This window comes from Hoplias malabaricus, chromosome 6 (assembly GCF_029633855.1).
Source record: "Hoplias malabaricus isolate fHopMal1 chromosome 6, fHopMal1.hap1, whole genome shotgun sequence".
In the NCBI taxonomy this organism is placed as follows: domain Eukaryota; kingdom Metazoa; phylum Chordata; class Actinopteri; order Characiformes; family Erythrinidae; genus Hoplias; species Hoplias malabaricus.
In genome coordinates this window covers 3,392,965-3,405,883 of record NC_089805.1, presented here as the reverse complement: position 1 = coordinate 3,405,883, position 12,919 = coordinate 3,392,965, and the positions used below count along the sequence as shown (strand labels likewise).

At 42.7% G+C, this 12,919-nt stretch overlaps 1 protein-coding gene across 5 annotated transcripts in view; it reads right to left on the bottom strand.

Annotated features, from left to right (window-relative positions):
* Nucleotides 1–1,324: 1,324 nt before the first annotated feature.
* ep300b (E1A binding protein p300 b) overlaps nt 1,325–12,919 on the bottom strand; it is a 35,734-nt gene continuing 24,139 nt past the window's right edge. For 3 of the 5 annotated variants that reach the window (XM_066673474.1, XM_066673476.1, XM_066673478.1), the window contains exons 19-30: nt 11,793–11,881; nt 10,019–10,129; nt 9,341–9,397; nt 9,142–9,219; nt 8,946–9,013; nt 8,156–8,306; nt 7,328–7,474; nt 6,742–7,021; nt 6,346–6,513; nt 6,062–6,223; nt 5,674–5,955; nt 1,325–5,480 (exon numbers count right to left, since the gene is read on the bottom strand). In XM_066673474.1, coding sequence (XP_066529571.1) covers nt 2,586–5,480; nt 5,674–5,955; nt 6,062–6,223; nt 6,346–6,513; nt 6,742–7,021; nt 7,328–7,474; nt 8,156–8,306; nt 8,946–9,013; nt 9,142–9,219; nt 9,341–9,397; nt 10,019–10,129; nt 11,793–11,881 — 4,488 coding nt within the window. In that variant the 3' untranslated portion in view covers nt 1,325–2,585. The remainder of the gene's footprint in view (nt 5,481–5,673; nt 5,956–6,061; nt 6,224–6,345; nt 6,514–6,741; nt 7,022–7,327; nt 7,475–8,155; nt 8,307–8,945; nt 9,014–9,141; nt 9,220–9,340; nt 9,398–10,018; nt 10,130–11,792; nt 11,882–12,919) is intronic. The other 2 variants (XM_066673475.1, XM_066673479.1) reach the window with 1 other exon arrangement.

The window sequence follows — 12,919 nt, the reverse complement described above, 5'->3', positions numbered from 1 at the left end:
GGTATGAAAGAACATTTTTAAAACATAAAAAGCAACATTTCATCATGTAGATCTCATTTATTCCCCCCACATAGGCAAGACGTTAACTCTACTTAAAAAAGTACTGTGCGTTTAAAAGAATCCCTCATTTCTTAATTATTTAAAAAGGATTTGAAAAAGATTTTTCAGATGGTGTTAAAATTAAGTGTTCGGATGCAAGGGGAAAGTCAGAGGAAAACATTCAATGTTGTAGACTCCAGTAATATCAAAAAGACACAGGAAATGGGATTTCTTAGGAACCTGGGAGACTTGGTAGACCATTAAATCCAGATGTGTCAGTTCATCCACAGTGGGAAGACAACACCATGCTGTGGGGCTAAAAGATTTCCCAAAAATCCATTTAAAAAACAAAACAAAAAAACAGAATATTATGAAATTAAACAATGAAGCTGCTTGTGTCCTCAAGACAATGGACTGGTCACCACAGAGATCCCAGCATTACTAAACCTACTCGGGATTACTGTGATTCTGAGAAATGCAACCAACTTTCAATACTAAGCCTAGTGCGTGTTCTTCAGTCTCCTGAACTGTAGCGTAATTACCCAACCTTCCGGCCACTTTAATTACAATATTGGAAATCTTAGCTAACTGTAAATAAATAGAAGTACTTTACTCACTCAAATCAACATGTGTAGATTAATGTCCAAGACTTGCTTGACTTTGAAAGAAAATATGTTTTTAAATAAAAACGCTTTTGTTTAAGTAGGTGCTAATACTGCTAAGATTATTAGCGCCCCCTAACTTCGGCCACCTCCCCTGCTTGTGACAGTCAAACGAGACCGTTACTACCACGTTCAGTGGTTTTGAGAGGTTCTCAATGAGATTACGTTTGTCCTGTGTTGGTATCCGTACTCTACATGTAAGGATTACAATGGCGGTAAATTTTCCCCTCAGAGAAAAGGAAGCTAACTTTTACACTGAGGTAAATATCCGTCGCGAAATGGAAATGTGTTGTGTTCTACATGCAGTTTTGCACACAAATAAGTACAAAACTGTTAGAGACACGTAAATATTGTTTAGATATGTGATTTCTTGCAAGACTGATGTTTAAATGCCCTACTAAGGCTTGAACTTGTTTTATTGTTTTACCAAATGCGATTGGCGGAGAGCGGAATTGCACCATATAAGGCAGTGGCCGGAAATAGGAGGAATACTGATATGAAACTATAATGGAGGTAAACATTTATTTGTTGAGGCTTCTGTGTAATTTCTGCTGAAGACTTAATAGCTTGTATTTGTATCAGGCAAATGAACAAGTAAAAATTGTTGATATATTTTATCTTCATTTTATTACAAAAAAGTATGGAGTCCACAGTTTGTGTTTTCTTTGTACAGTAAAAAATATTTAAATTAAACTCCCAAATTTCAGAGCAATAACATTTCTGAGAGTAGAGGCAAGAGCGGAGGGGACGGAGAGAGAGAGACAGAGAGAGAGAGACAGAAGAGAGTGAGATCAGTGGCATTCTCTCCAACTTTCAGTTCATTTGATAAACTCTAATATCATCTATTCATCTTAGCATTAGGAGCAGCTAAACACACATACCACACAAACTTCTATGAAGACACACCTCCACTACCCCGTAAGTATCACATGAAGTGTGCGCACACCCACCGACAAGCGCACTCACATTTGGGGGGGCAGGTTGTACAGGGTAAGAGCGTTCAAGGAGGTTTGTCCCGTGTGGGAAGAATGGCTAGGCATTTCAAATGTGGCACAATTGAATACAAAACAGAAAAAAAACCCAACAAATGAACAAAAACAAAATAACCCACCACCACTGGCCAACAGCACACACCAATAAGCCATTCCCCCAAACACTGTAATCCTTGCTGTCGATCATTTATGCCAACTTAGGATGTAAAGGAACAGCGTCCCCTTTCTGATGCATATTAACAAAAATAGAATCTGTGTGAATTGTAGCAGTCTCCAGGAGCAAGAAAAAAAAATACATTGAAATAAATAAAATGTGAAACCAAACTTAACAAAAAAGATATGCACGGTGTTTGAATAATTAATCATTTTAACAATAACAAATGGTAATCAATTACATTTGTAACACTCCACACTGTAAAACTAATAACAGAGACTGGTTCATGGAGCATTCGCACACATTATATAACAAACTATATATATATATATATATATATATATATATATATATATATATATATATATATAGCCCCTTGCATTCAATGATTCGGTCGGTCTTTTACATATTAACTGTTTTAAAATCTTAAAAATATATCTTAAAAAAGGGTAAATACTCCCCTAGACCCAGCCCCAAAAATATTACCTGCGTCATGTTCTCTGAGTCTGAGAAATAATCCTTTCTCTGTACACAATTTTTGGGGGGGAGGCCATAATTTAGCATCCTCTTATTCTCATTTGTGTCGATTAATTGCTGTATCTCCCATAGGAAGGTCTGAGTTCAATGTGTTCATACTGACAAAACATTAAATAATTCATCACTGCAATATAAAAGGAAAAAAAAAAAAAAAAAAAAGTCTAACACTGTCTCTCTGGCAAGTTTCCATGTGTTCCGTAACTATATAAGGTCTAACGTCATATTCACCCCAAGATCCTGTCCACTAGGGGGCAGCATGTCGTTCGCTCCTGTATGGAGTCCTGCCATGCCACTGAGTTGTGGCAGCATGGAGTTCTGATCTGTACTGAATCCGCCAGGGTCCATAGCGTTCTGTTGTTGTTGTTGTGGTGGTGGAGGTGGGGGAGGCGGAGCCATTCCGGGCAAGTGTTGTTGGAGGTGGCTGGGGTGTGGTGATCCTGTCTGGTTCTGAGGTGAAATGTGGTGGGGCGATGGCTGGGGCTGCTGGGTGCGCGGGGACGGGCTGGAGTGCGGTGGTTGCGACTGTGGCCGCGGCGACGGTTGAGGCGAACGCACCTGATTACTAAGTGACGTGGGGTGTTGCTGTTGACCCTGCAGGTGTGGCGACTGGGACATCTGCTGCTGCTGCTGGGGGCTCATGGGATTGTTCTGCTGTGCCGGTGAAGCTCCACCTAGGTGCTGCTGCTGAAGCAGACGCTGGTGCAAGGCTTGTGACAACAGCACAGGAGACGAAGAGGGCTGAGGCCCTCCTTGAGAAGGTTGGGACTGTGGCCCACCTGCACCAGAGCCTCCATCAGGCCCCTGAAGTCCTGCATTCTGCTGCTGCTGCATCTGCAAGTGGTGTTGATGCTGGAGTCTCTGCTGCAAGGCTGCTGCAGCCTGCTGCTGCTGTGTGGGGTTGCCAGGGTAACCCTGCTGCTGTCCAGGTTGTGGCCCAGGGGGTGCTTGCCCCCCTGGTGGTACTTGCATGTTTCCTTGCTGGCTCATGTAGGCTTGCTGCTGTTGGAATGCAGCGTGATTTCCCATCTGTTGCTGTTGCTGCTGCTGCTGTTGCTGCAGCTGCTGCTGCTGCTGCTGTTGCTGCAGCTGAAGCTGCTGCTGCCTCCTTATGAGGAGCTCTCTGAACTGTGGGTTCATGCTGGCCATGTTGGGAGGTGCCTGCCCTGGCATTCCTTGCTGCTGTTGCTGTTGCAAAGCAGCAACCTGCTGTTGCTGTAGTAGGGGTCTCTGTTGCTGCTGCATTTGTTGCTGCTGCTGCTGCTGTTGTTGCTGCTGCTGCAGTTGAGCAAGTTGGGCCTGCATATTCATACCCTGTCCCATATGCATGCCTGGTTGAGGTCCACCTGCACCGACTCCTACTGGCTGCCCACCCATTGCCCCCGGCCCTCCCTGAGGCCCAGCTGGACCTCCGGTCCCGCCTTTATACTTGTGAACCCGCTGCTTAATAAATGCAGCCATGAGCTGTGGGTTAGAACGTAGGATGCTAAGCACCTGCTGTTGCTGCTGTGGTGAGCTTGGTGATCTCAGGGTTCGTAAGAGGTCCTGCAAGGCTCCTTGAGGGAGGCCTCCTCCTGCAGCTCCCCCTGCAGCACCACCCTGCAGGCCTGCTTGCACCATATTCATCAAGGCATTGCGATTAGGCATTTGCTGTTGCTGCTGCTGCTGTTGTTGTTGGGACTGCTGCATTTGCTGTTGCATTGCAACCATCCCAGCCTGGCCCATCATTGGGGGTCTCTGTTGAGGTGGCATGCCCTGTCCTGTCCACTGTTGCTGAGGAGGCTGGAGCTGTGCATTGGCCCTTAGCGGAAGCTGCACCTGTGGAGGAAGCTGGCCCTGCACATTAGCTTGGGGTGGAGGTTGCTGTGGCATGGGGCCTGTTCCCACCATCATTCCCTGAGGTCCTTGCTGCTGTTGCTGCTCCATCTGGGCTCTGGCAACAGAAGCTTGTGCCTGTGGCGGCAGCCCTGGCCCACCAACCATGCCAACGCCAGGATGGGACATCCCCATCTGCCCTTGGGGTTGTTGGTGGTGAGGATGTGGTGGAATCATGCCAGCTGGGGTGGTTTGTCTCTGCAAAAGCTGAACTTTAGCCATCTTCCTTTGGGCGTCTGCCACTTGTTGGATCTTCATTGCGATTTCCACTGCTGCTGGAGGAGGACCTGAAGGTGGCTGCTGCTGCGCCTGCTGGGGTACTGGAGCTGCCCCTGGGTTGCTGGATTGTTGTGGAGGGGTTGTAGGACCTAGGCCTGGTTTGCCTTGGGACTGTGAATGTGGAGAAGACCCTGGTGGTCGAGGGCCATACTGCGACATGTTAGGATGTGGTGACTGTCCTGCCTGTTGCTGTGGACCCATCTGCGGCTGTGGTGAAGTCATCATTCCAGGAGCACCAGGCATTTGTTGAAACGATTGATGCATGGGGTGCTGGGCAGGCAAGTTATTCTGTTGTTGTGTTTGTTGCTGAGGGGATGCGCCAGGAACAGTGCCCATTCCAGGTGGGGGTAGGGGCGTTAGACTTTGCGGTGTGGGTGTCTGTGGTGTGGTAGGTTGAGTACCCATTGATGTTGGTGTGCTACGACCTGTAGTACTATTACTGCCTGGTGATGGAAGACCTCCAGTTGGGCCACCTCCACAAGGAGGTTGTCCAGCCCTTTGCATGGTAGCCATGCGTCTACGCAGCATCTGCGCTTGCTGCAGCCTGTGTTGCAGCTGCTGCTGACGGAGCTTGTGCTTTATGTTGAGGCAGAAAGGTACAGGACATTTGTTCTCTTGGCAGTGCTTGGCATGGTAGCAACACAAGGCAATGAGTTGCTTGCAAATAGGACAACCACCATTTGTCTTCCGCTTGCAACCTTTCGTGTGCTGCACCACCCGCTTCATTTTCTGACAGGACGGCAAGGAGCAATTGGCATTGCGACACTGGCAAGCATGTACAAGGGACTGAATACAGCGCTGGATGCTGAGACGGCGAGAGTCACCAGGGTTCTGAGTGGCCGCTGCAGCCTGATTACTGCTCTCGTCGTCCAATCCCAAACCAAGCTTCTCCATCTTATGTTCATGACCCTTAGTGTTGTAGCAAGTAATGCAGAGGTCATAGTCCTGCAAAAAATAAAGATATTTTCCCTTTAATTTTTCCCAAAATTGATACTCTTCCTTAAAAAATTATTATATATATTTTTAATGATCTACTTGCATGGAATGTAGCCAATTTAGTACATTTCCTCTTTGCAGGCACAACAGGCCTTGTAGGGCAGTTCAGCATGCTTTTTGGATACATCAGTTGTGTTCTTACCTCACAAACCGTGCAGTGGAAGCGGGTCTCCACGTGGTGTTTGCACTCATTGCAGGTATAAACGAAGCGATCCTGGCTCTGGTTATGCAGTTCCACTAGCATACACATGGAGCTCCACTTGGCCCTTCTCAACGAACTGAACTCCAGATGCTTGTCACGTGCGAGTGTCAGAAAGGCATCACGTCCGTCCATTAGGTCACAGGCCATCAGGGGATCTGGTTCCACAATCGGAGGTAGGGAGTTTGCAGTGGGGCCAGCAATCAGGCGGATAACAAAAAAGACCTGCAAAGCAAAAAAAGTAAAGCAAAGATTTAAGGATTGACATCAGACACAAGCTTCTTGGCCACTTTTCATGGTCTTTTACTAAAGGCAAGAGGATGTACTTCACCTCTTTGTGTTTCTCCATGGTTGCATAGAGTTTCTGGGACAGGTCATTTGAGACATTGGGCATTCCTGGTTTCTTCTTGTTGGCTCTACTTAAGCTGCTCTTGTTCTTGCTAGTCTTCTTGTTGTTCTTTTTCTTGGCACTTTTGCTGTCACCAGTTGTGGCCTAAAAATCACAAACATCATCAGACAGGACTGCAAGATATTCTCATAAAAAAAATCCTAGAAAGAGGAATTACTGGTTTTATTTCAGTAAACATGTTGAGCATTTTTTGAGTGAGATCTTACATCAACACTTTCATTGGAGGTACTATTCTCCTCCCTCTTTCTTTCCTCTTCTTCCTGCTCCAGTTCTTTGATGCTTTCCTCAAGCACATTGGGCCAGAAATCACCCTCAAAATAAGGCAGTTCCTTTGCGCTGGTCAAACGATCTTCAGTCGCTTGCTTAAAAATGTCCTATGAGAGGAAAGGCAAAGAAAATGGGCCAGGGGTTAAAATGAGATGTGGAGCAGTGCTTTACCTGAACACAGCAAGAGAGGGGGAAAAAAAAAATGCATGAACAGCTATAGGGAACAAGGAGAGGCTCCACGGTAGAAAAATAGGGCAAATGTTCAGCAGAGACTTGGGACAGTATCCTTCATTAGTTTAGTAAAACTCTGCAGCAGCTAACACAGAAGCATTTACCTTGTAGTCATGCACAATTCGCTCTGCCACAGCCTTATCCAGCATTTTCTTATACCACTCCTGTAAACGTTTGGGTTTGGGTATCTTCTGCTCCGGGGGGTGACAGTGGAAGATGTAATCGTCGCCTTCGCTGGGTGGGCATGCCCAGATATGTCCAGTGGTGAACCCTAGTTTCTTAACATACTCCAGGTAACCTATGAGGATCTCGTGATACACGCCAGTCCTTAAGTGACGTGGCTGGAAAAAGTGCACACTGTCCAGGTAGGAAATATACACACGTCTGCAGGAAAGGCAAAAACAGTAGAGCAGAGAGAGAAAGAGAGAGGAGTGCACATGAATATCTGTTTTATTCGTTTTTTAAAAACACCTTTAAACGTATTTAGTCACATTTTCCAGGAAGATATTGGTGTATATGTGAATCAAGCCACCAGAAAAAAAACAAAACAAAAATAAACTAACGCCTGTAACTGTATGGGAAATGATTTGCCCCATGCTACATTCCACAAGAAATAAGCATACCATGAGTATGTATTAGGGAACGTGTGTATAATGAGTGACTGTTAATGTGTACGGTTTCTTTTTTCACCTCTGATTGGGTGGAGGGCAATCAGAGCCATATTCTTGCACATGCATTCCAAAAAAGCACACATCTGCTCCGTCAATATCTTCAAATGCAAACAAAGCTTTTGTTCGGTACGGGAATGACTCTGCCATCTCACCACTGTCCACAAACCTGCAAACAAACAGAAGTAGGTTTGGTCACATTTCAGATGCAGGAAAAACCAAGGAATTAATGCAATTTAATTTTCTTTAATTCAGTTTTATCTGAATATTTTTAAAATGTCAGTTTAGCACAAAAGAAAGACTACAGTCTGATGTTTTTATTCCTATTAGACTATTTTAATTTAATTAAAGGCATGTCCACTAGGTGGCAATATAATCAATGCTTCCCAGCCATTTCTGTCCAGTCATTAAATGAAAAAAAAAAAAAAAAATTAAAATCTGTAAACCAAGCTAGTTTCAAAATGCACAGGCAAATACTGACCAATATTGGAAAAAAGGGCTAATTATAAATAATAATAATATACAAAGATGTTCCAGCTGCTAATATGCATGCACGTGAACGGGTATTTTTCTGGCTGACACCTACTCCATCTATGCGAATAGGCTTTTTATATTAAAGGGCAATGCCATGCCATTCCAAGAAGGCTTTTTGCACACTGTCTCTCTCTGGTAGTGTGTGACAAGCAGTATTTTTATTTAACGCACTAAGAACATTGTAAACTGATTTGTGCATGTGCGAGCTCCGTGATGTAGTGATTTGCCCATCATGTTGCCACTGCAGTGCGACTGTGACTGTAGAGATAATTATAGTTCCAGCACTAATTTCATAAAACAAGTCCAGGGCTCCCACCTGGACTTCATGCCTGGTTTCACCTCCACCATCTTATCTGAGACATGCACCACCCGTATGGTGACATCACCACTTTCCGGATGATTTTGACGCTTCAGGAACTCGTTCACTCGTGTCTCCAGGAAGTTACCTAGTTTTGTCTGAGGAAGCCCTGTGAAATGACAGAAAGTGGAGGAAGAAAAGGGTAATGTTTGCTGTTAGCAATGAGTTGATGGTAATTACAAAGACACCATTTTGAAACAGATACTTTCTGAAAATCAAAGCACAGGAGCAGGTATCAAAACTGAATGTTTAGAAACAGAAAACCCGAGTTTTCCAGCACAATGCAGCAGCCATTATTTCTCAGGCTTGTGTAGGTAGGATAAACTGGTCGCAGTTCAGAGAGAGCGAAGGGAATCAAAACAAAAGCAGTTTTGGGATGGCACTGATCTGACACCTTGAAGAAGGATACTGGAGGAAACAAAGCAAATCTGATTCAATTCTATAACAAATCGCATCAGATAATTGAGTATAGTGCAGCATAAACATGTTAAAATATCATTTTAATTGTAGTATTAATAGCCAATGTTTCATTATTGATATCAGAACAAAGAGGTACTTAGCCACTTACAACGAAACATGTTTTGTTCTAATGCTGTTTAGAGCAGAGCTAGAACCCCTTATCGATTGATTAGCTAAAGGGGAAATATACCAAAGACCTTCATTAAACTGTAAAACTACACAAAGTCGTCCAAACTTCTTCGGCTCTTCTATACTTAGGCCAGACACCCCACGGAATTCATCAACTTACTTTTGGCTGCATATTTATTCTCCTTCCTTGTCTTGTTGGATTTCTTCAAACAGCCATCGCACACAAAACTGAATGAAAGACAAAGAGGGAAAGAAATCACACACTAATGCTATCGTTTGCTTACTGGCTGATTTGTTATGTTTGGAAAATTTGAAGTTAAAGAAGTCACACAAGCAGACAACAAAAGAAAGCTCACCCTGAAGGCCATATCGTCTCATTGTGCAGAACACAGATTTGATGCATTTTTCGAGCACAGTCTGTACATTCCACAAATCTTGAGGAAAGAGGGACAAGAGAATTGTTTTGAGGAAAGAGAGGGACAAGAGAATTGTTGTGAGAGACGTTTGAGAGATCTGTATGATGCTTGTTTAAAATGAGCCATTAAGTAAACATACAGCTCAGGGTCAAGGGTGTCATTCCTCTTCTTCTGAAACTGGTCTTTGTTGATGGATCTATAAAAAAAATAAAAGTGGTGTTGGGCATCGTGTAAGTTTGTTAAACTTTGTAGCATATATACAAACATTTATTTCTAAATTTCAACATAAATTGGCTTTCCCTCTTCGTGTTCAGTCACCTACCTTGTCTCAGTGTGCAACATAGGCCCAGAAAAAAGACATTATTTGATTTGTTTCTCCATTATTAATTATTTTAATTTTCCTTTAAATAAATTTCCATTAAACTTTAGAACAAAACACACATTTGATAAGTCTGAAAAATGTCAAATAAACGGTCACAAAATAAACAACTTATCACGGTTTCTGTTGTTTAGTTTAGTAACTGAGTGGTTATGAATCACAGACAAGGAATTAGTTAAATACACAGGTCCAAACAACGCATGCGTAGCTTTTTCAAGGTTTCAACATAAATAAACGAATACACTAACAAATGACATGTACTAAAACAAATAAAATATACATCAGTCATGCAGTCAATTCATCAAAAAAAACCTTTAGTTCACATCTCATTAAAGAAATTAAATAATTGTGAGGACAGCCTTGAAATGACAGAATGAATGACTGAATGAATAAATTACAGTTGGTAAAAACAGCCTGCAGCTGTGAAGTGTTACTTACGTTTGTGGTTGTGTCGGGTCATCACCCAGGGATACGTTCTCCCCCTGGATTTCGTTGAAACACTTCTCACAGAAGTGGTACCTGTTAGCAAGAAGCCCATATTTGGGTGAACTACACCGTTCGCCAAGAGCACAGCCAATCACAGAGAAGGCACGCAGAGGGAGTCACCAATCAGGGCAGGGCAGGCCAGGGGGAGGCAGCGCGCAGGGTCATCGCCGGAAGCAGCCAATCATGAAGCAGGGTTTTTGTGTGGGCAGATTGATTTGATTGGTAGCGTGTAAATTTCGGAGAAGGATGATTGGTCGCACCAAAGCAGGCCAATGCAGACATCACAAGCGTTAAAGAAGGAGGGAGAGAAAAGGGGCAGGGGGAGAAGGGGGGGAAGGGAGGGGAGGGGAGGGGTAGAATGAACAATTTAAAAAAGTGTGAAAAACAAAAATGTTACGGATGAGAAGAAGAATGGAGGATGAAGAGGTGGAGGGGTGGAACAGAGAGAGGTGAAGAAAATGAATCAACACGTTTCAAGACAAAATAACCATCTAGCTGGAAGCCAAGCAAAGCACAGACACCCTCCCATCCACCAGGCCCTAAACACACTCACTTGTACACACACACACACACACACACACCAAGGTTGGTATTAAATTCATTAATTTGCTTAATTGCTGAGCTAACATGTATAAATCCTTAGAAGCCACCACTGTTATAACTACCATTTTAATTCGGTATTGCGAAGTAATTTAAAACAAACTAATAATACACTAAAAATGACTATAATTTCTCCAGCTGTCATAAGCCAAAAGCATTCAAGTTTCTTGTAGAGTTGCTTTAGGCTTTAGTGCTATTAAATATCTCATATTAGCTAGAATATTATACTGTAAAAATAGTTTTTACCCATGTAAATGCAATCTACAATCTATACAGACGGCAATAATGACTGGTTTCTAAGGATTAATTATTTAGAGTCAGTTATTTTGGACTCTAATTTGGCATTTGAGTCAAAAACTGAGAATTGAATTTATCCCAACCCTGCCAAGGGAACACAAGTATGATACATGTATGTAAACACATGCATATGCTCACTCACATACCTGCACACATACACCCACTCACACACACACACACACAGGGCGGAGAGAAGGACAACAGAGGCCAAAAGAAACAGGTGGATACGGAGGAACGAGTATTGGTGCAACTGAGACCCATCATCCTATTAGAACATTTCAAAGAGATCCGGCCTGATGTTCATTTCAGGTGAACATCCAAAACACACAAGTCAGAGTGCTTTCAGTGAAAATGCATTGCTCTTTCCTGCTAATTTTATTAATTACATAATTGACGTTAAAACCAGTAATGGCCAGAATTCAACCCAATTGTAAGAATACCACATTCTGGCTGGTCCTTATTTGTGGAAATTTTGCTGTTAGAATGAGGATTCCCTTTGAAAATGTCTAAGTTTAAAGTCAAATGGTAAAGCAGAAGTGAGAAGTGGTCAATAAAAACCATTGAAAATTCCCCCCACCAAACAAATATCCACCTGTGATTGAACAATGCTTTACTTCATGAGATGTGTGCTCTGACATTATTGCTCAATAACATGTGACCAAGAACATGCTGATCTACAGGGGTATGTGGTGCTACTGTGTGTATGAAACGTTTACTCTTACGTATAAGTGTGTACTGTTTGTAAAAATGCACAATAAAAATTAAACTGTCAAGTTTAATGGGTGACTGTGACTGTGTGTATGTGTGTGTGAGAAAGAGAGAGACTGACCTGTTTTGGTAGCTGAAGTAGGCAGCATCTCGTGGGATAGTGCATAGTTGTTTCCCATAGCAGCAGAGAGTTTGAGGAGAAAATTCCAACTGGGAGAGAGAGAGATAAGAATTTTGTCTTTTTAAATGACTTATAGAAGGTATGCACGTGACATCACAACTGTCTGAGTGGCAGCGCCAGCGTTCACTGTGAATGCAGAGAAAAAGGCATAACATCTACATTGGAGAAGAGCTGTTTGCGACTGACTTCACAGAGTCTTCAGCAATAATTTTGGGCTTATTTACAGATGAGAAAATGCTAAAGAAAAGAGAAGCTAATGACATGAGGAGAGGCATGTTCAGGCAGGAAAGTGATGTTAACGCATAGCCCCTATACACTATTTCCAAAACCATTTATACACAATGCTACAAGATGTTGAAATATCTGTTGAGAAAAAATACAATGTTAATTACAGAGATTTACCAGACAATTATTATTTTTATTTATATGGTTTTAATTTCATTTAATTTTAATTTATTTTTTTAAAATGGTAGAACACAGGGGATGCAGGACAGAAATATCTTTTTGTATTATTAATATATATTAAAATAACATTATACATTGAGTTTTAAATGTGAAAAGGATGATTTTCTTTTATTGTGGATTATTTTTGCCATCATCAGTCCCTAGGTTTGTGTCCCCTTGCTGTCTTGTAAAGGGGAAGTAAAAGGTGTGGTTGAATGAATGGACAGTAAACACACTACACAGCTTTAATAACTACAGTGGAACCTCTACCTACGAACTTGATCCGTTCCGTGACCCGGTTCGTAAGTGGAAACGTTCGTTTCTCGAGTCAATCTTCCCCATTTAAAATAATGGAAAAGCAATTAATGCGTTCCAGCCCCCACCCTGAAAGTCACGAAATACAATGGAAACAGTAATAAAAAGAAATAATAAAGTTGTAAGTGGTTACATATCGCTACCTTGAAGACGTGACGACTGGCTGGAGGAGTAACACAGGCACTGGCTGTATGATTGGGGGGGGGGGGGGGTGGAATAACGGAGAGTAGGCGGTGAATGTGGGGAGACGAAGCGTAGATACGGCTTAACTTAGCACGAATTTCCATGTCTGCTATTTACACTAATGC